Raw genomic sequence first — 22,764 nt, forward strand, 5'->3', positions numbered from 1 at the left:
CAAGGAAATTGCTCAGGTTTGAGCTCAGATGACCCGCCTCCATGAGCAGTACGCATGCCGTGCCGCCTGCTGAGTGCTCTGTAATTCACCCTCTAGAAGCCATGAAGAACAAACTGGTGCTGCTGGTGGTCCTTCTGGCACTCAGTACCAATAAGGTAGGTCCCATCAAGCCTGTTTTTGGTCTGTTTATAAGGGAACAAACACAGGGTGTGCTCTTGCAAGTTATTCAGCAAAGATCCGAGTAGATGTCCTTTAAAGTACATTTCTGTGTTAAAGTAGAAGTTGCATTGCATGTTTCACATGTTTTTATATAATCAAATGGATTTTATTTTCAATATAAGCCTAAATCTTTGTGGAAATAAAAGCTGACAGTAAAACCTATAAGTATTTAGTTTCGGGAACATGGAATGATGTCTCAGATATTTACAAGGAACTGTTTCTTTGTTTTCGTTATTTTTTCCAGGCATTAAGCCAAGATAAACTGTCAGTGTTTAAAAATATTCGGTTGCAGATGGTATTTCTTGTCAGTCTGTGGTTAAAGAGCACACGTCCCTGTACATACCAAAGAAAACCCAGGGCTTCCAGACTGCCGCCTCTTGTTTCCTGTAATACCAGAAACTGTTGCTGCTGCTGTCAGCATGATTCTGTCTTTTGCTTGTCATAGGTGCTATGGTGATACAGCTTTAAGTCAGGTGTGTGAATGGTTACAGTGTCCCACTTCCTTCCATCTTGCCAGAGAAAGTTTTAGGTCCTGCATGTGCGAAATGCCCAGAAAGCCCCAACAGACAGGAATGTAGAAGTAAACGCACCTCAGATATTGAAACAATGGGATCTTTTTTCTTCTGAACTTGCAGGTCAGGCTTTACTAGAGCAGAAAAGAGTGGGTGTATGTGTAAGTGCTTTGGTGCAACACAAGGGTTACATATTCAAAATAACATAACCACTTATTGGTCACTTTCTCTTTTCCCCTAATTAGCACATTACTAAGGTTATCTGCTTTTTAAATGAACTGTTTTCTTCAAGGAGTTGGGTGAGGTTTATGGTGTTCTAAGAAAATAATATACACACTTTTAGTCTGTTTCTATGAACTTTTCTTTGATACACCGCACAGTGCACCCTTATGATGTGGGAGAGCAATTATAAATAGATTTAAGATCTTTGAGAGAAAAAAATGCTTTAAATGTGTGGGCGAATACAGCCCCCTTTCCTCCTAACCTTTAAATAGCAATGCAGTCAATTTCCTTTATTATTTTGCAGAATCTGTCAGCAATTAAATAATTAGATGAGTAACCTGAAAAATACATTAGAGGTCTTGATTCCAATTTACCAAAATGTTTTGAAGAGAAATAAGAGCAAAATTATTTTTACCTGCATAATGGATGGTGAAGGTTGTACATTAATCCCCCAAAAATTCCATAATCAGAAATGGTAGTGACAGCAGTATGCTTTTAGGATGTTTTTATAAAATGGGACAAGGAAGCTGTTTAGAGTTCATTGCAAAAACTGACTGAACCAAATACGGTATGAATCACAGATGTAAATGTATCCAAAACTGTCTGAGGATTCAGCTTGAAGCTGGTCGAAGGCCCTCATTGTACAGCCAGAGCTACAGATAAAGGCTAGTGTTGTGGTCTTATCATGCTGTAGCGATCCTTTTCTTATCAGGTCGTAGTTGATGTAAAGAAGGACTGAGAAAAAGCCGCAGCAAACCTAGAAGAACAAGTCAAATTGCAAAAGACTTAGGGCTGTTCAACAACCAGATATACTATAGTATGTTTTAAATTATGCATATTCATAAGTAAGAACGGACCAGTTCATCTCCGGAACTTCACCTAATTGACAGTCTGTGGTAATCAGTGCTGACAATAATCTCCATTTGACTGAACTTGAGCTATTTTTCGAGAAATGCAGCCATGATTTCAACCAAAAAGTAGTTAAAAAAAATTATTTACTCTAAAAATTCTAACATTTGGGTTGCACTATGTTGTATTTGACAATAATAAATTGAAGAAAATACACTGAAACAATGCAAATTGGTCTAAAACTAATTGAAAATGCATTAAATAAAGTGTATCTAATCTTTGTTTGAGTTGGTAAATAAGATGATTTGCCAATGGAAGTTTTATTTTTACTCTTAAAATAAGATTATTACATGATATGCGCTTGAAATAAACGCAAACGCAGTTGTTTTTTCTTATTTTAAATGTAAATTGTCTTGTTCAAATGGCAAAGTGTTTCAGTTACCTCCTCAATTCAAGAAAAATTCACTTATTTTAAGAAAAAAAATTTAATATTTGGATTTCAATTTTTTACAGTGAAGGGTTGTAGCAGGAAAAAATGTGAGAAGGTTCAGATATATTCTCGTAAGGCGTGATAAGCCCGTCTCAGAGTGAAAGTTCTTATATATATAGGGGGGTCTGTTTCGCCATTGATAAAGAAGCCGTACATATTTCTCTTTTTTACCACACAGGTTCACCCGATGCCCTATAAGCCAGAAGCTGGAAATTGTCGCAACTCAGAAACAGAATACTGGAATGAAGAGGTTGCTTTATGCTGCAAGAAGTGCCCCCCTGGTAGGTTAATTACTTTTTACAAATACAAAAGACACCTAGATTTCCCTGGCCAAAATTTATATCACAACATATTTACGGTATTAATTTTGGTTATACGATATACTTATATCAACAGAAACAAAATAAAAGTCGCCAACAAATATCTGTGCAAACCTTTGTCTTCTTTAAATAATATTTTTTATAAAACCCAGTATAAAATTTAAGAAATATTTGCTTAATACAAACTACGTCAGAACAGGACTATTAGTTAGTGACAAATTCTGTAACCATAGATTGGAATTTATTTTGAAAATCCACCCACCATCATTAATTAGAGTTATATTATGATAAATATTAAATTAAGTTTCACCTCTAGATTCCTAAGAGATAAATTGCTGCATGATGTTGCGGATCTGGAGACAGAGTACCGAGACGTGGAGGTGTGAGAGAAAATCTTTTGTATAAGGCGGTACTAAGAGCCACGAACAAACTGACGCTACATTTTGTCATTAAAAGCTGCCACTGGTTGAAATGACTTCATCACCTTGTTGAGTGCATTGAAATGATCAGAGATGTGGTTACGCCATTAACTAAATTCACTTATTTGGTATTATATCTGTGGTTGTTGGAGTCAATTGACCCTTTAAAATTTTTTGAAGCAGCAGCTCCAAATTTTTAGTAATTAATAATGTGGACATAAAAAAGGAGTGTCCTCTATATACTGTATTTTTTATTATTTAAAGGAAAATAACCCATGCTGTGAGGATGTTAATCTCCACCTCTGCTGGTGGTGTTTAACATTCGCTTGAAAACATTAGGAGGAAAAGTAAAGAAATTGTTATAATATAATTATTGTTTAAAAGTGGCCGCAGTTTCATGTAAACTCCATTTCATTTTGAGGCGATGCAGAAAAGTAATGCTAATTTTCAGGGGATTTTTATTTAATTTTTTTTTCTTTTTTTTTTCGCAATACAGAAATGAATTGCTTGTGATGTTCACGGTCTTTGATCTCTCCGGGAAACAGTTTGTTGGTATGTAGATTAGATAGCCAACCAAGATTGTTCACAACCGCTCTATATGTGGGAACAGTTGCACAATTAACTTCCTTCCAAATTTTTCAATGGGGATTCCACACAGTGTATGTGTTTTTTCTCTTTATTTTTAAATGTATTCGCCCCTCCAGAGGCGAATAAATTTAAACTACTCCAGGCATTTACTAAATTTTGTCTTTAGAAGTGATAACAGGGCTGTGTTGACGATGGTTTGCTTTGGTTTGTGAACAGCAGCTATGTAGTTTTTTTTTTTTTTTGAGAGGCCTTTCTGGCCCCTACCCTTGTGCAAGCAATAACTTGATCCTTTGTTCGTGTTAATCTTATCTTTGGTTTGCAGCCTGCGCTTCATAGCTTTACATCCTGCTTCACTGTTGAAAGACACGCACTTCTTCACTGGCATGTTTCAGCTTAGGTCTTATCTTTTTTTGTGGTAAATTTAGACCCAGTCCTCATTCACAAGAAAGCTTAATCACGTTTGAAATGTTTAACTGATGATTGTGATTATTTAAAATACAAACTATTGTTCATCTTGATGCCTTATTTTGTCAGTAGTCTTGAATATCACCACATTTATTTCTCCCAAATTGTTGAATTTATGTACCGGTATATATTATTGTAGAATCAAACCACTTCAAGAGATCATTATCAACCGCAGGATTCCAAGCTCTATGCCCTAACCACTAGGCCGCCACTCCCCTAATGGAGGAATCATGGAATAGTGTTGAAGCCTTGCAGAAGCAGTTTCGTTCCAAAATTTACTACAGGATCACACCATCAACTCATCCAGGAGGTGGCTAAAGACCCAAGAGCGACAAATAATGTTCTCTAGGCTGATCTGTCCCAGAGATTAAGTTAAAATGACATCCATCGGTGAGTCTCAGATTGCCATTAAGACATAATGATGATCCCAATGACCTTTGGGAATATATGCTCTGGACAGAGATGAGAATGAAAACATTCAACAACATATGGTTCCTGCTAAATCACTGGAAAACTGACTCTGCATTTCAGGAATAAACATCATACTGATTGCCAAACATGGTGATGTCAGCACCATAGCACATAAAATGACAACTGCTGCTTTGTTGCTTCAGGACCCAGAGGATTTGTTTTAATTAATGCAAAAAACAGCTTTCAAAAGATCTGCTAATTAGATGACGGTGGCTCAGGAAGTAGGGGTTTGTCCAGCTGGTTGCTGGTTCAAGTCCCCGTTCTGTCCATCTTTCAGGTATTGTGTCCTTGGGCTAGATCCTTCTTGCCTGCTACTGGTTATCAGAGGGGTGGCAACATGTAGATTGCCACCATGAATAAGTGATAGACACACTTTCTTTGGGTTGCTAAGAACTGGCCATTTGCCATTTCTACTCCACAGCTTGCATATATTTATGCAGAGAAGCTTTTAATTGCAATTTATATTTTGCTGTGTTTTTCTTATGTGTTTTGTAAAGCATTTAGTGATTTTAACCTCCTAACATCCACCTTAAGATCTTAAAATCCACCTTAGGATCTTAACATCCATCTTAAGATCTTAACACCCATCCTAAGATCTTAACACCCATCTTAAGATCTTAACACCCATCTTAAGATCTTAACATCCACCATAAGATCTTAACATCCAACTTAAGATCTTAACACCCATCCTAAGATCTTAACACCCATCTTAAGATCTTAACATCCACCATAAGATCTTAACATCCAACTTAAGATCTTAACACCCATCCTAAGATCTTAACACCCATCTTAAGATCTTAACACCCATCTTAAGATCTTAAAGCTACAGTGTGTAATAATTACAGGGATATACAGTCAGAAATGTAATATATTATACATAACTATGTTATTTATCATCATCTATGAGCTCAGCCTCTTAACCTTAATATTTGCGTTGCCTTAGAATTCGTTATTTATAATTACATAGGAGCGGGTCTCGCAGCCATGGAGGCAGACATCTTTGCGCTACGGCAGCGCAGAGCCAACAAACTAGCGATTGCAAGATCGCCAAAAAGTCACAACGATGTAGAAAAAATAACGGGTATATTTATTATCTTAAGTCTACATGAAATCTATACCCTACACAGACTAATGAAATACTATCTGTAAAATTATCTATTTAAACAAACCTCAGCAACACTGTTTATAGTGGGGATGGTGTGCTGCTGACCTCGACTCGGGACGTTGTGGGTCGGTGGGCGGAATACTTCGAAGACCTCCTCAATCCCACCAACATGTCTTCCATTGAGGAAGCTGGGCCTGGGGACTCTGGACTGGGCTCTCCAATCTCTGTGGGCGAGGTCGCCGAGGTGGTTAAAAAGCTCCTCGGTGGCAGGGCCCCGGGGGTGGATGAGATCTGCCCGGAGTTCCTCAAGGTCCTGGATGTTGTAGGGTTGTGTTGGCTGACACGACTCTTCAACGTTGCATGGACATCGGGGGCAGTCCCCCTGGATTGGCAGACTGGGGTGGTGGTCCCCCTGTTCAAAAAGGGGGACCGGAGGGTGTGCTCCAATTACAGGGGAGTCACACTCTTAAGCCTCCCCGGCAAGGTCTATTCGGGGGTGCTGGAGAGGAGGGTCCGTCGGATAGTCGAACCTCGGATTCAGGAAGAGCAGTGTGGTTTCCGTCCTGGTCGTGGAACGCTGGACCAGCTCTACACCCTCAGCAGGGTCCTGGAGGGTGCATGGGAGTTCGCCCAACCAGTCTACATGTGCTTTGTGGACTTTGAGAAGGCGTTCGACCGTGTCCCTCGGGGGGCCCTGTGGGGGGTTCTCCGGGAATACGGGGTGCCGGGCCCTTTGATACGGGCTGTCAGGTCCCTGTATGACCGGTGTCAGAGTCTGGTCCGCATTGCCGGCAGTAAGTCGGGCTCATTTCCGGTGAGAGTTGGACTCCGCCAGGGCTGCCCTTTGTCACCGATTCTGTTCATTACCTTCATGGACAGAATTTCTAGGCGCAGCCAAGGTGTTGAGGGGATCCGTTTTGGTGGCCTTAGGATTGCGTTTCTGCTTTTTGCAGATGATGTGGTCCTATTGGCTTCATCAGGTCGTGATCTGCAGCTCTCGCTGGATCGGTTCGCAGCCGAGTGTGAAGCGGCCTGGATGGGGATCAGTGCCTCCAAATCCGAGGCCATGGTCTTGAGCCGGAAAAGGGTAGAGTGCCTTCTCCGGGTCAGGGGGGGTGTCCTGCCCCAAGTGGAGGAGTTTAAGTATCTTGGGATCTTGTTCACGAATGAGGGAAGAAGGGAGCGGGAGATCGACAGGCGGATTGGTGCAGCGTCTGCCGTGAAGCGGGCGCTGTACCGGTCCGTCGTGGTGAAGAGAGACCTGAGTCAAAAAGCGAAGCTCTCGATTTACCGGTCGATCTACGTTCCTACCCTCATCTATGGTCATGAACCCTGGGTCATGACCGAAAGAACGAGATCGCGGATACAAGCGGCCGAAATGGGTTTCCTCCGTAGGGTGGCTGGGCTCTCCCTTAGAGATAGGGTGAGAAGCTCGGTCATCCGGGAGGGACTCGGAGTAGAGCCGCTGCTCCTCCACGTCGAGAGGAGCCAGTTGAGGTGGCTTGGGCATCTGTTTAGGATGCCTCCTGGACGCATCCCTGGTGAGGTGTTCCGGGCACGTCCCACCGGGGGGAGGCCCCGGGGAAGACCCAGGACACGCTGGAGAGACTATGTTTCTCGGCTGGCCTGGGAACGCCTTGGGGTTCCTCCTGAAGAGCTGGAAGAAGTGGCTGAGGAGAGGGAAGTCTGGGCCTCCCTTCTTAAGCTGCTGCCCCCACGACCCGACCCCGGATAAGCGGAGGAAGATGGATGGATGGATGGAACAAACCTCATCACTTGAGAAGGTAGGCGATGGACGTCGTGGAAGACATTTTGTCCCGTAACGCTCGCCGTACTGTTGGGGGGAGAAGCGGTGAGGGGGAGATGTTCATGTTGCTGCAGTCTGCAGTCTGACCGCTAGATGTCGCTAAAAGTTACACACTGTAGCTTTAACATCCATCTTAAGATCTTAACATCCAACTTAAGATCTTAACACCCATCCTAAGATCTTAACACCCGTCTTAAGATCTTAACAACCATCCTAAGATCTTAACACCCATCTTAAGATCTTAACATCCATCTTAAGATCTTAACATCCATCCTAAGATCTTAACACCCATCCTAAGATCTTAACATCCACCTTAAGATCTTAACATCCACCTTAAGATCTTAACATCCACCATAAGATCTTAACATCCACCTTAAGATCTTAACACCCATCTTAAGATCTTAACATCCATCTTAAGATCTTAACATCTACCATAAGATCTTAACACCCATCTTAAGATCTTAACATCCATCTTAACATCTTAACATCTACCATAAGATCTTAACACCCATCTTAAGATCTTAACATCCATCTTAACATCTTAACATCTACCATAAGATCTTAACATCCACCTTAAGATCTTAACATCCATCTTAAGATCCTGACATCCACCATAAGATCTTAACATCCATCTTAAGATCTTAACATCCATCTTAACATCTTAACATCCACCATAAGATCTTAACATCCACCTTAAGATCTTAACATCCACCATAAGATCTTAACATCTACCATAAGATCTTAACATCCACCTTAAGATCTTAACATCCATCTTAAGATCCTGACATCCACCATAAGATCTTAACATCCACCTTAAGATCTTAACATCCATCTTAAGATCCTGACATCCACCATAAGATCTTAACACCCATCTTAAGATCTTAACATCCATCTTAACATCTTAACATCTACCATAAGATCTTAACATCCACCTTAAGATCTTAACATCCATCTTAACATCTACCATAAGATCTTAACATCCACCATAAGATCTTAACATCCATCTTAAGATCCTGACATCCACCATAAGATCTTAACATCCACCTTAAGATCTTAACATCCACCATAAGATCTTAACATCCATCTTAAGATCCTGACATCCACCATAAGATCTTAACATCCACCTTAAGATCTTAACATCCACCTTAAGATCTTAACACCCATCTTAAGATCTTAACATCCATCTTAAGATCTTAACATCTACCATAAGATCTTAACACCCATCTTACGATCTTAACATCCATCTTAAGATCTTAACATCCACCATAAGATCTTAACGTCCACCATAAGATCTTAACATCCATCTTAAGCTCACCTTAGTGGTGTTCTTACTTGGCTGACCGGGTCACGGGGGCAGCAGTTTAGCAGTGCCAGCTTTCCCTCTCTGCAAACACTTCCTCCAGCTCTGCTGGGGAAGTCTGAGGCACTACCAGGCCAGATGAGAGACATAGTCTATCCATTGTTTCCTGGGTCACCCCGGTGAGCCTCCTCCTGGTGGGACATGCCTGGAACACCTCCCGCAGCAGCCATTCAGAGGCGTCTGTCCAAGCCACCTCGGAATCTTCTTGATGTGGGGGGAGAAGGGGCTCCACTCTGAGCCTCTCTCTGTTGATCAAGCTGGTGATCAGAACAATAACTGAGAAAAAGCCCAAGAGCTGATACAAGGGGAACACCAGTAAAGCTGACAGTGAATGTAAGCTGCCATTAAGACTGATTCTATATCAGTTAAATAATGCCCTAACCATCTTGAAACTGGTTCAAAAAAGGATTATTCCTTATTTTACACGATTGATGTTAATCCTAAATCCTCATGCTTCATAGCCTTTTAGCATCGGCTTAGCAGGTAGTCTGCTAAATACTGAACATTTAAACACTTAAAACAAAGCATAACACAATAAATGTGGAGTTTTTTGGGTTTTTTTCGTGCACACAACCTCATATTCGAGGCGTTCTTACAAACTGCCCAAGAGCTGATACAAGGGGAACACCAGTCTTTAAATTGCATGGCGAGGGCAGTTACAGCATCATCTACATTCTCATTTCTGGCAGGCGCTGCAGAGCCCCGCCAATGTCATTCCTCAAGAATAGAAAATGTTTTGTTTTCTCAGGTCCATTACAGAACTGAGTCTGCATGCTTCCTCATTTCGCTCTTGTGCCATTATTAGTTTAAATAGTTTTAAATTTCAAGTATTTTTATGAACACATTTTTTGTAATCTGGGACCAAGTGCAGTAGATTATATGATGCATGACATTAGGTGAATGTGATCGGAGGTGAGTGTTTGCAATAGTTTTAAAGAGTAGTGTTATTTTGTTGTGCAGATGTTTTTAGTGCAGTAATAATAAAATCTAAATCTATGTTGTTATAATCAGTCGGGCAATAAATTACTATCAATATATGCTGGTATAATTTTGTACAGTATAAGCGATATGACATTTCCGATATATTTCACCTCAAATTACTGTTGATATGACAGCATTTGTTGCTAAATTAAGTTCTGTCTTTTTATTATTTTGTATTTTTTTCTTTTTGTTAAACAAATATTTGTAAAATAGGCTGCACGGAGTAACAGCGGGTAGTGCTGTTGCCTTGCAGCAAGAAGGTTCTGTGTTTGATTCCCAACCTGGGGTCTTTCTGCATGGAGTTTTTAATGTTCTCCCAGTGCATGCTTAGGTTCTCTCTGGGTACTCCGGCTTCCTCCCACAGTCCAAAAACATGACTGTTAGGTTAATTAGCTTCTCTACATTGTTCTTAGTTGTGAGTGTGAGTGGTTGTGTGTCTTTCTGTGTTCCTGCGTTGCTCTGTGACAAACTGGTGACCAAGGAGTAAGCAGGATGGATGGATGGATGGATGGATGGATGGATGGATGGATGGATGGATGGATGGATGGATGGATGGATGGATGGATGGATGGATGGATGGATGGATTTCTCAAATTTTATATTGGAGGATTTTATAAACTTATTAAAAATATCTTCCCTACGTTTGTAAATTGTTCTGTTGACGGCTGCATTCTTGGCAGTCTTTCTGAGCTTATATTTTGTATATATATCTATATCATTATTACATGATCCTGTCTGAAATTAAGAATAATATGGTGAGGTTAGACTTGGCAATATGGCCCAGCCCTACCTGTTACCATCAGAAATATTGCAGCCAAGTATAGAATTGATATATTTACTTTGTATTCTCTGGAAATTATTTACCATCCCTGTTATTATTTTCTTTGTTCAGTAACTGAATCTTTTCACTCACAGGGCATCGGATGAAACAAGAGTGCACTGAAACCGCTGACACTCAGTGTGAACCATGTGGGCTTGAGCAATATATCGAGGACTGGAACTACTCTCCAAACTGTCTATCCTGCACTAAATGCAAATCAAGTTAGTTGATGCGCTGTTCATTTATGTTGCAGTCCCTGATTCTTTTATCTATATCCTAACTTTACTTCCTAATAACTGTTTATGGTCATTATCTCCTCTTTTTAACCAGAAAAGGGTCTTGAGTATGCCCAGACTTGCACATCTACCAGAAACTCCAAGTGTGTTTGCAAGACTGGAACATTCTGTTATTTAGGGTTTGATGACCCTTACTGCACAGATTGTAAAGGATATAAACTTTGCAAACCTGGTGAGAGAGTTTCTGTAGAAGGTAAATTAACTCATTCAAATATCACTGTTTATATGTTTACTGTTTTTCTATACATCAATTATTATCTAGAAGTCCAAATGTGTGCTTTACTATCTAATCTTTTGGTGAGGTCTTTTGCAAATACTGTGTTTGTGTTTTCTCATCAGGTACACGTAACTCTGATAGAGTGTGTGAAAAGTGCCCCACCAATCCATGTTCAAGCCCTAATACAATTACAGTTTCAACCGTAGTTACTGTAAACAAAACCTCCACAACGCCACCTGGCCCAAAGGAGTCCACTCAGACTGTGAAGCCTATCTTAACCGTGAGACCCACGAGCCCTGAAGATCCACCTACTAGTAAAATGGGTAAACCTTTTATAGTCCAACTAACTTACGATCAGCGTTTCAGTACGTTAATGTATCATGTTTGATCTTAATTTGGATCTGTGTCACCATTCTCTGCTCAGTTGCAGTCATTGCTAGTGCTGCTGGGATCCTTCTGCTTCTTATTTTTGTCATCTGCCTCCTGACCCTTTGCAAAAGAAAGTGGACTAAAGGTAACTTCATCTTAAACCAAGTGTATCAGTGAACCATTATTTTAGAAAGAGCTGCAACTCTACCTACATTACCTCTGCTTTTAATCTCTATTAATGAAACAAAAATCAGTCACAGTAAAATTTTTATCTAAAGCTGTTAAGGTCACAATTTCACTTCGGTACATTTTGCACTGAATGTCAATGTTTTTCTGTTTCTCCAGACTCTGGAAATCTCCCGCATAAAGTAGATGCAAATGGAAACTGTGAGACAGCAATAAAGGTAAGCTTTGCCAACATGCATTCCATGAAATTTACAGCAAATCTCAGAAATCTATTCTGAATCCTTTGAATCCTAAATCACATTTCACTGGAATGTTTTATTTTTTCAACAAATGTTTGATATATGATCAAAACTACAAATCAAATTTTGAGCTTTTATTAACATAGAGCAGAAACACAATTTTATAGCCTTTTAGACTTTTTTTTATTTCATGGTATAGTTTCAAGAAATCTACTATTAAGGTAAAAAAAAAATCTAAATTGAGTCAAAAACACTTTAAATTCAGATTGGCAGGATTTGTTAAGAGACCAAATATTGACATAAGAATTGAATCATTTCATTCTACTCTAAAAAAGGAGATTGTGGATTTTCAGAGAAAGCCATGCTTAAAACTTCACAGATAATCCATAAATTTTTGCCTCAACATAAATTATGAGTTTGGTAGAAACAAGGAAATGATAAGTCAACTGTGAGCTCAACCGTCCTTCTCCCTGTATGTAGTTACAAGACTCACTTAGTTCCTCTTTCAACCTTGTGGCCAGAAGTATAAATAAAGAGCTCACTGTGTCACAACATATTTTTACTCTTGGAAAAAGAATCAATGTTTACCAATTAAAGTCCCTAGACACTCCCTAGAAACTTCAGAAAGTTCAAATTTCTTAAAGATAAAAAATGAGTTTTAAGTCTGAGACTAGAATATTGTGAAAAAATAGTTTTAGTTTTCATGAAATGCTTATTAATGCTGCATGAAAATGCTGGAAATATAGAGAATGCAAGATTTAGGCTAAAATTAGCTTTTGATAAAAAAAACAATAAAAAAAACATTAAATACAAAATGAGTGTGACCACTTAACCTGTTTTTATCCAAATTGTATCAAAAAGTGTGTGTGTGTGTGTGTGTGTGTTTGTGTGTGTGTGTGTGTGTGTGTGTGTATGTTTTTAATCTAATCTAACAGCTGTATTAGCCTTCTAGCTGTAGACATCTGAGTATGTTACGAAAATACTGAATCTCATTCGTCTCTTCAGCAGAATGGTCACAGCAGCAGCTCTGTGGAATCTCCAATGACATCACTACCTATGACCTCCCAAGAGCAAGTGTGTTTGCTCGCAAAAGGAGAAGTCAGCAGTGACCAAAGTCTGAGCAGCAGTGATACCGAAACTTCGATCAGGACAGATGGTTTCAGCAGGAACGACTCCCTCAGGCCTCTGCAACCTACTTTAGGTATTGACAATCCCTCCTCTGTCCTGTCGGAGCCAATGGTCTTACAGTCCTTCACTGAGCCTATGGCTCATCGTCCCAGCCTCAGCACACAGGGCTCCTCTCAGCCTACCAGCCCGCTGATTGTCAGCCCCCTAACAAACAGTCCCCACGTTAACGTCAACATCACTTTACATATAGGAAATGGTTCCTGCGGGACGCCGTCTTTTCAGCCCACAGATGTTAATCAATCAGAATATCAGCTTCCCTTTGGACAGGAAGAGGAATCTGTCAGCTCTCCTCAACAAGAAGCAGGCAAACTGTCTTTGATATCAGTCCAGGAGAGTCCCACCGTCTGCACGTGAAAACTCATGTATTATCTGAACTTTTTTTTTTATGTGTAACTAAACTTTTTGGTTTAACAAATGTGTTGCCAGACACCTGTTTTTCTTAAGCTGTTACTTTATGTTTATATGTATATACAGCATACTGTACATAAAAGTTTTTTTTTTACAAATTTGTATATTAAATTCGTTTCTGATTTGTACAGTGTTAACAAAATAAAAGGGCATTCAAGTGAGTTGATTTATTTATGAACCAATGTGGAAAAAAAATATGTATATACTAGCATAAAGAGTTTATTGTGAGGAAATCTTTATGAGCCCTTTTCAGTATTTCAGGATAGAAGGTTATTAAATAAAGTCAACTGATTGAGAAATGTAAAAAAAAAAACACATTAATGCTGATTCAATTTCACTCCTTGTAACACTGAACCCTTAACCCTATGCTTTTAAGTGGTAGGTCATCCCAATTGTCTTTGTGGACTCGGCAAAGGGCTTAAATAAAAATGTTAACATTATTTTTTTTTTGCCTGTAAAACATAATCCAAGCCTTTGAAGAACTCAAAGGCGTGCTGTTGGGATTCTTTTCTGGTTCTGAGTTGATTAAAAGATGGGATTAATTAAACGCAGAACAATCCTGGAAGGAAACCCCTTTGAATCCTCAAAATGCTTGGGCAGAGCTTCACCCTGAGTAGGGCAATAACAGCTATTAGACTCAATATAAATTTTTTTATGCTTTATAAGGATGGCCCTGTCAAACTTCAGACTTGCAGTAAATCCAGTGTAGAATGTGTGGAAAGACTTCAAAATTGGGGTTTAAAGATGTTCTCTATTAAGTCTGGCTTGAGTTTAACTATTACAGGGAAAGAAGTGACAAAGGTTTTCAGTTTTTCCATGTAGTCTCATAGAGACAAGGCAAAGAATCTAAAAGGTTGTCCTATGACTTATTAGGGGGCTGTGCATGCATGTTGTACTTTACAAAGTTTTTTTTTTCTTTTTTTCCCAGTGCTAAAAAGCATTAAAAAAGTTTTTTTAACATGAGAAATATGCACCATTGTGCATATGCACCATTTCATTGTATTTAGTCCTAGTGAAGACACATTAATATTTTATTGTATTAAAAAATGCAATGTCAAATATATAAAAAGTGTAAGAATATTTTTGCAAGGTGTATTAACTTTTCACGCAGTAACATAATTTAAGAATGTTGAAATATTGCTTAAGCTAAATTCAGCTAAATAGAGAAAAATCTATATGCCATATAGACTACTTTTTTGAAGCATATTAGTGATATCTTCAAAGCACTCAAAATTTTAATTTAACTTAAACATTAGTTTATTCTGCCTTAAATATAAAATAAAATTTAATAAAACATACATTAAAAAATAAATTTAGCTCTAATTATTTAAGGAAAATAGTACATAGTAAACTGGGAATAATTCAAATGTTATTTAATTCAATTACAAAATACTGTATTAATTCTAAAAGCAGATTAAATGTTGCAGTAACTCATGAGCAGGTTTTCCAAACAGTATTGATAGATGCTGATAGTAGTATGCAGGGATGCTCTTCTATAGCTCCATTATTTAAATTTTGTGTATTTAGTTATTGACCATTTAATGCGTTTTTATTTATTCAATGTTGCGGACACTGCTGACATCTGCTGGTGGAAGACAAGCACCGCACCCGTTCACCAAGACTCTTTCACTCGATTCATGAAACATCATTACCGAATTGTGTCAGTCCCTTTATTAGCGTAGACTCCATAAGTGAAACGCAACCAATGAATTTATTTAATTTGTCAACTGTATTTGTTCGTGTTGCATTTTGCTAAGTTTCCAGAAGGTAAACTGCTACAGCAGGAGAACCGGAGAGAGGAATTGTGGGTCATTCCATTTACAGAAAAAGGAGGAGCGGGTCAACAGTTGGATTTGAACGTCTCAAACCCATACCGTACATTATTTTGATACCTAAAAAAAACTATAATCACTTGTCCATCCCACGTTATTTAATTACTAACTCAATGTTGTTTAGATGTGAAAAGCTATATTTATCTTCCTCCAAACACCCCTCCTCTTTCTACCCAGTTGGTATCGTCTGTTGCTGCTGTGTGTTTCTCCTCTTCCTGAAAAGACAACCTCATTGAAACCGCTGATGTCCCTGCAGAGAGGTCGGTAGGTTACGGGGTTATTTCCTCCGCTTTTATTAATTGTTTTAGTAAAATATGACATATTAAGTTAAGTTCACACCATCTGTGTCTAAGGAAGGTTATATATAGTGATGGTGAGATGAAGCCTCATGAGGCATTGAACCGTTTGGCCAAATTGCTTCAACGATCCCCACAGTTCATGAGGCTTCATGTGAACATGTCACCACTTACTGGTGGACAGCAGAACTACAGTTTGTATTAAAATCTGATTTTTTTTGCAATTGTTTTTCTTTTTTTCCCCTTTTAAGTTCCCTTGAAATTGTTAATGGTTGGTGTGTATAATAAATTTTTTATAAGTTTTTTTTTTTTTTTTTAAGTGTAAAATTTCTTAGAGCAATCATTTAAGGTGCACAGTTTTTCTGCCATTTTAGTAAAATAACCTCAAGCAGACCGTGAAAGTGTTTGTGCAAATTGGGCAATGATGAACAAAATGAACGGTGTTAGTCTTTTTTATTCAAACATAATAGTTTTTCCATGTTTTTTTATTTTAATCAGGTTGGAAGTTGTGTTCAACCAATCTTTTTACTAAAACGACCTAATTTTCCCAATCTATATTTTTACTCGGGCAAAACAATGCAGTTTCGTCTCATCAGCCAAAATAATTAAGTTTAATTGCAACTTTCAAAAGAGAGAGACGGAGTTTGAACCATCAACCTCTAGCATGAGAGTCTGTCCCTTACAGAGGATGCCACTCATTAGATGGTCTGTTGTGGGAGAAAATACTTCTTAACACTGACATATTAACACTGGCTTTGTCTGGTGGTTTGCTCAGATTTTAATCATTACATTGTTTATTCAAACCAAATTAGCTTAAAGCAACTAGATTGGTTGGAAAAACAACCAATTTATTCTTAGAATCTATCCAAACTTTATCCAGCTGACCGCAGCTCTCCTCCAATCTCCCACATCTTGACTGAACACTGAGGCTGTTTAGATGCCTGTCAAAATTCTTGCGCTTCCCGAACCGCTTACCGAAGCGGTCACGTGGTTTCATGGCAGCGAGGCCTCGGACGTCATCAATTTTGGCCCCTCCTCTAAATGAATCACGCCTCGACACACGCTTCAGGGAAACGCCCCCTCCATTACTCGACACACGCCTCGAAGCCTCGGCTCATCTCATAACATCACTAGTTATATACCATAATTACGAATGGTTAATTAATTAATTCAACGCCTTTTATTGTGTCATTCATCCCCTTGTTGTGGCTTTTTCGCCTTCTGTTGTGTTTACAGATCGTGCTAGATTTCGAATAAGGCTAAATAAATGAAACACTTTTCCATTCTACAGTAAAGTCTTACTCGGGGTATCTTTAACTGAATGTAACGGTTTAAAATATCTTGCTCAAGGCTCTAGAAACTCTCCAAATGAGGGGGAATTTAAAAGGAAAGCTTCCTAAAGCGGGGATAGGAGGTCGACAGCAGCAGAGGATAGTGCCTCAGGTGTTTGTTTGCCTGTTGGTCGCCTGGCAGGCTGCTGCTGTTGCTGCTGTAAAGGATTAAAGCGATCGGGAAAATAAGCGATAGAGGAAGTAGATGGTGAGAAAGCTTTTCCATAAAACCTTCGCTGCAGGTGAGGGGGAAGCTGTCAGAGTGAAACTTAACTGTGGAGTAAGCTGTATGGAACCCATTCAACATACAGCTCCATGCTGACTATAAAGAAAGCTCTGTCATTTTCAGCAACAGTTGTTGGACAGAAGATACTTTTTTGTGTGTGTTTGCCCCCCTTTATTCAAATTGTCCTAAATGAAATCAACTGCTTCCACAGATCAGCAATCATTTGAACCATTCTGTTTTTTAAGGGCTGTGCTGTATAAGTCAGGTAGAAAACATTACTTAACAAATGACTTGATAAGGATCTTGGAAAACCATAGATGGGTTCTTTCCTTGTCTGAGTTGATAGAAGACAGTCCTAAAAGAAGCCATGTTGAGAGAAAGGCAGATGCTGACCTGCCAGCAGCTACAGAGGACTGGTTTAGATCAAAGTGTCTTCATGTGTTAAAAAGACTTGAGGAATTGATTTTTGTGTTATTTTGTGTCTGTGTAACTGATGTTCTTCATCCAGTCTTGCTGAGCTTGATTTTCCAAAGAGAATTTGACAAAATATTTTTTTAACAGAAGTCTTGTTATAACTACATGCATCTGTGTCTGCCATTGTAGAGATGCTAAAAAGTATGAAGCCGTCTAAGGTGGAGGTCTTCAACAGGGGGGCCACAGAGGTACTGCATGGGGGTCGCAAAAGTTTTGGTTGGCAATTTTTTTCCACTAGCAACAACATAAATGGAGGCAGAAGATGTCATCAACTGGATGTCATCAATGCACACATTCAGCGACACACAGGAGCTCTTTCAAGCTGGGCACTGTGTCATTTATTTATTTATTTGATCAGGACAGAGCACATTAATGAACAATCCCATACTTCTGTACAGATTGTAAATGAGCTAGATTATAGCATAGTTGCTAATTTACATCTGTCCTCCTGAGGCAGAAAGACAAAACAACACAAGATCAGATAATACAATATCAGTCAAAACACATAGACACACGTTCAGACAATGACATTACAACAATAAAATTAGTGAGTGCATGACTGGGAACTTTTAAGAAACTGTTTGAGGTGCTTTTTAAATGTGCAATAAGTGGGACATTCCCTGATGTTTGTTGGGAGGCTGTTCCAGAAGTGATCCCCTCTGACTGATAGAACGGTTTGTCCAAAGGTTGTTCTTCTGTGGGGGATCTCTAGGTCCCCTCTGGAATTCACAACACCTGTCCCATCAACCAGGAATCAGAAATGCTTTAATAATCCCAGGGCGATTTTACTTTCATTACATTACTCAGTCTGTAATAGATTGGCTATAGGACCAGTATGATATAACACTATTTCATATAATATATATATAATTAGGGGGTCCCCGCTCCATCACGCCATCGATTTGGGGGGTCCTTAGCCTGGAAAATGTTGAAGACTCCTGGTCTAAGGGTTTAAAATACTTCAGCAATGCAACAATTAAAAACAGCTTGAAAACAACAAATGGAAACTTGGCTCTTAGAAGCCAAAAGCTTTTTATTTTTTTCTTCTTTAGCTTTTCTTTTCATAGTTGTGAATCTGAGTTCCTGATAGCTTAATGCCTCTTGTGTAAGTACCTTTCATTATCAGCATCACATTAGACTTAGATCTGTGGCAGCCACCTTAAGCTCATAAAAAGAATTTAATATTTAATGAGTTCTTATCAAAGTCCATTTAGTTAAAGCGTTACTTCTTATTACTATTTTTTTTTAAACATCAGTTTGATCTCTGATAAAATATTTAATGCAATGGATTTCCTTGTTTCCTTTCTCTCACAGCAACACAAATTTATTTTGAACCCCTTTTGAAGATCTTCTCAGTCTGCAGCACTTGCATGGGGATAAACCATCGGTTCACAGATTAAACCAAGTGCACTCCGTTTCAGAACACTGTCATCTTAAATGCTTCTCAGCCTCTTCCTCTGCAAATGGCTTGCTGTCTGAAGGACGAGCTCCTCTGTTCCATCTGCCTCAGCATCTATCAGGACCCTGTCAGCTTTGGCTGCGAGCACTACTTCTGCAGGAAGTGCATCACGGAGCACTGGAGCAGGCAGGAGCCACACGGGACGCGGGACTGCCCAGAGTGCCGCAGGACCTTCGCTGATCCTCTCTTGTCTCCAAGCCTCAAGCTGTCCAACATTGTGGAGCGGTACTCGGCCTTCCCGCTAGACGCCATCCTGAATGCGCAGAGGAGCTCCTATCCCTGCAAGGACCACGAGAAAGTCAAGCTCTTCTGCCTAACGGACAAAAGCCTGGTTTGCTTCTTCTGTGATGAGCCAGCGCTGCATGAGCAGCACCAGGTTACCACCATTGACGAGGCGTTCGAGGAGATTCAGGTCAGTTAACACAGTGTGGCAGCTTAGTTTTAACTAGAAGCACTCTGAGAGCGCAGACCTCCACCAAGCAGCACATTTTGCCCCATATTGTGACTTACACCTTTAGCTAAAACTGGCCCATGATCTGGATCATTTCCAAACTTAAATGGATTGCTCCTTGGAATGAGGAATACCTCTGGTAACAAGTATATTAAAATCCATTTATAACTTTTTAAGTTATCCTGTACACGGACAGACAAACAAACACACACACACGTTTAACAAAAAACATATCCTCCTTGGCGGAGGTAAAGATAGCTTTATTTTGCTTTCAAATATGTTTACCCTTTCAGCCACCAGGAGGTTTAGCAGAGCCTGATCTGTGGCAGCAGACTTTTTTACATGTTTAATTTGGTTTAATTACCAAGATGTGGAAGGAGTCTGCCAGTTTGAGTAATATTTAGCTCCTTGTTTGCAACTCTTATCCTGTCATCAAAGGTCATTGAACTTCTTGTTTCTTATGTAGAAATGGAATTGAACAAACAGGTGAGCTGGTATGCGGCCCATATTGTGACAATTCATGTGTTATCTGGAGGGATTTATTTTTTTAATAGCTAAAATGTAGAATTAATGCTTAGAAATGTCATTACTCAGGATATCCCATTTTCCCCATTTGCCTTTTTAGACTAAACCATATATTCATGACCCTGGTATTAGCTGTTTAATTATTTTGGCTATATGCATCTGTAACCAGTGAATTCTAGCTTTTAAAGCAACCACAGGTTCATAGGAGTGAAAGTGGGGGAAAACAGAAAGTCCTCTTTCAGCCATCTGACCCTGCAGTGCCCAGCAAGGCTGTTTTACTCAATGCTCCATAAAAACATGCTTGAAATTAAAGTGGGAAAATTTATTTTGCACCTTTTCAAAATGATTTCAAAGTTGAATGTGTTTGAAATCATCACTTTAAAAGCAGGATTAGATCACTGTGTCAACAAAGAAAATAATCAGTTGTGGTTTATGGTTGTTTATAATCATATCTTTGTAACTGGATCTTGTTGCTCACAGCCAGGGCTATATTAAACGTTATGTGGGACTCTCCAGTCTCATAGCTTAAAAATATTTTTTTTACTAAACCTAGTTCTTCCAAACAGTTTCTATCAGTTTTACTGAACTTTCTGTATTTATTATTTTTTTTACACTAGGTTATTTTCTTGAACAAGAATGGTTCAGTGTTTTTATTTTCCCCTTCGTCTACGAATAATTCCCTTCCTGCTGAGCAAAAATCCAATAACTGTGAAACAAAGCTTCTAATCCGGTTCCTTTAGTGCCTCAGTATGCATAGAAATACATTCCAGCCTTGTTGCCTCTAGTGCCTCCCAATTTTCATGCTTAATACCTATGCAGCATCCTGGTCAGGTGATTTTCTTATTTTTATTTACCTTTTTTTTCTGAATAGAAATGATTTTTAGTGAGTTTAGTGAGTGAATAAAAAAAATGACTTGGCTGCAGAAGCTTGAATTTATTGTGGATTTTCTCCCATTCACACATCAAATCATGTTTGATTAAATTTCCTATATAATTTGTACCCGTAACACTGCTGTTATTTAGTGATGAGCTCACAGTTCTGGTAGGATTCAGTCCAGACCATTTCAACTACCCATTCTGTCAGAATCGGAAGAGCTGGAGTTGATTAAATAGTTTTGTCTCTGGGGACGGCTTGATTTTCAGCATATTCCATGAATTTTAAATGGGATTTAGGTTGAGGCTTTTGTAAGATTACTATAGAAGGTTGATATGTCTTGATTTATCCATTTCTGTTTCTCTTCATTGTACTATAAGAATACCAAGCTGTGTCCCATGAGAAACCAGCTAACCAAACTGCAGGCTTTGAATCAGGTGAAAGTGTTGGAATCGGATAAAAGGATAAAAGGACGTATTGGCCCATGGTATCATAAAAATATCATTGAAGTAGACGATAGGATGTTTTTAAGGCTAAGAGCATGATATTATCTACAAACAAGTCTTTGTTATATTGTATAATGTTATCATAAAAAGTTTCCTTTTAATAATGACTGCGTTGTCAGGGTGTAAATGTTGCTGTAATGTAGACTGTTTTTTCTAAATAAATAATCTTAATTTGCACATTATATCACTGGTTGACTGAAAAGCTTACTCAAAATGGTTGTGGTTTTAAAGAGCAATATTTGATTTTTGGGGCTGTGAATTGCAACCATAAAAATACACATAATATTATAGAGAAATATTTGGAAAGAATTTGTAAAAATGTTTTTAAAAACATTCTAGGTCTTTATCACCCGATTTGAATTCCTTGTTTCGATTCAGTTTCCAATTGATTCTCAATTCCAATTCTTTTAAAAAAATCATTAAAGATTACATGTTATAAATTAACTGCTAACCAGTTCTGCCTGAATGAAGTGGTCTTAACGTTCCAATGAAATGCAATTCCTTAATCCTTAAACCTTGTGTGAACATTACTATAATTAATTTTCAGCTAGTATATAAATATCAAACTCTAAACTCTAATATAATCTTGTAAATTTTCTTTTCCCAGAGTTGCATTTTCTCGTGGAGCTTTATTTTTTTAAAACCTCATAAAAACGCATTTACGTATCTCAAGTTTCTGATGCTGCAGGTACTTATGCCATATATAAGACAATTTTATCATTTTATTTCCCTGATTCTGACCACAGGTCGTTGCTAGGTTGAGTAGGAGCATGAAGGCATCCTCTTAGAGTTTATATGCTCTGCATCATTTCCTGTTCCTCAGGTTTAATTTTCAGGCATTCCGTTGGTTGGTTTTATCAACCAATTCCAAATAAACTAAAAAAGACAAAAATAGCTTTACATTCTATCCAGAATGAATCGGACACAAGGCAAGAATCTGTTAAGACATAAAGAAAGATGAGGAAATTATAAAAAAGGTTCTGTTCTACCTGCAGAAGCTGCGCCACGATTTTAGAGGAACAAATTCTCCCAGGAAAACCTACCTTGAAACAGCAGTGCATCCAGTTAAAGGGGAGGCTGATGATTAAATATGTTAGCCTTGCACTGGCCTTTGCATTATAGAATCCTGTTACCAGTGTTGTATGTAGCCGACTGGTCGTTTCCTTAATTAATCTCAGCCTACGCTTTCGAAAAACTAACGTGCATTGTGACAAGCGAGTAGTTGTCCACACGTTCCTGTAGATTCTTTTTGCACTGAT

The 22,764-nt window shown here is 38.8% G+C and overlaps 2 protein-coding genes across 3 annotated transcripts in view; both read left to right on the forward strand.

The window, feature by feature from the left end:
• On the forward strand, positions 1-13,690 carry tnfrsf1b (tumor necrosis factor receptor superfamily, member 1B). Of its 2 annotated transcripts, none has more exons than XM_038269348.1 (8): positions 1-155; positions 2,471-2,573; positions 10,724-10,849; positions 10,959-11,117; positions 11,264-11,464; positions 11,566-11,655; positions 11,856-11,914; positions 12,941-13,690. In XM_038269348.1, exons 1-8 carry the CDS (start codon positions 42-44, stop codon positions 13,475-13,477), a joined length of 1,389 nt encoding a protein of 462 aa, XP_038125276.1. In that variant the 5' UTR covers positions 1-41; the 3' UTR covers positions 13,478-13,690. The 2 variants fall into 2 exon arrangements, with proteins under 2 accessions (XP_038125276.1, XP_038125277.1); XM_038269349.1 differs by having other exon boundaries at positions 12,944-13,690.
• A 5,325-nt stretch (positions 13,691-19,015) lies between these two features.
• trim62.1 (tripartite motif containing 62, tandem duplicate 1) overlaps positions 19,016-22,764 on the forward strand; it is a 48,631-nt gene continuing 44,882 nt past the window's right edge. Inside the window, exon 1 of the mRNA XM_038269359.1 lies at positions 19,016-19,561. Within this exon, the coding sequence (XP_038125287.1) occupies positions 19,154-19,561 (408 nt within the window). The 5' untranslated portion in view covers positions 19,016-19,153. The remainder of the gene's footprint in view (positions 19,562-22,764) is intronic.

The sequence above is a fragment of the Cyprinodon tularosa genome, unplaced genomic scaffold (genome assembly GCF_016077235.1).
Source record: "Cyprinodon tularosa strain WSP-4 unplaced genomic scaffold, ASM1607723v1 ctg729, whole genome shotgun sequence".
Taxonomy (NCBI): Eukaryota; Metazoa; Chordata; class Actinopteri; order Cyprinodontiformes; family Cyprinodontidae; genus Cyprinodon; species Cyprinodon tularosa.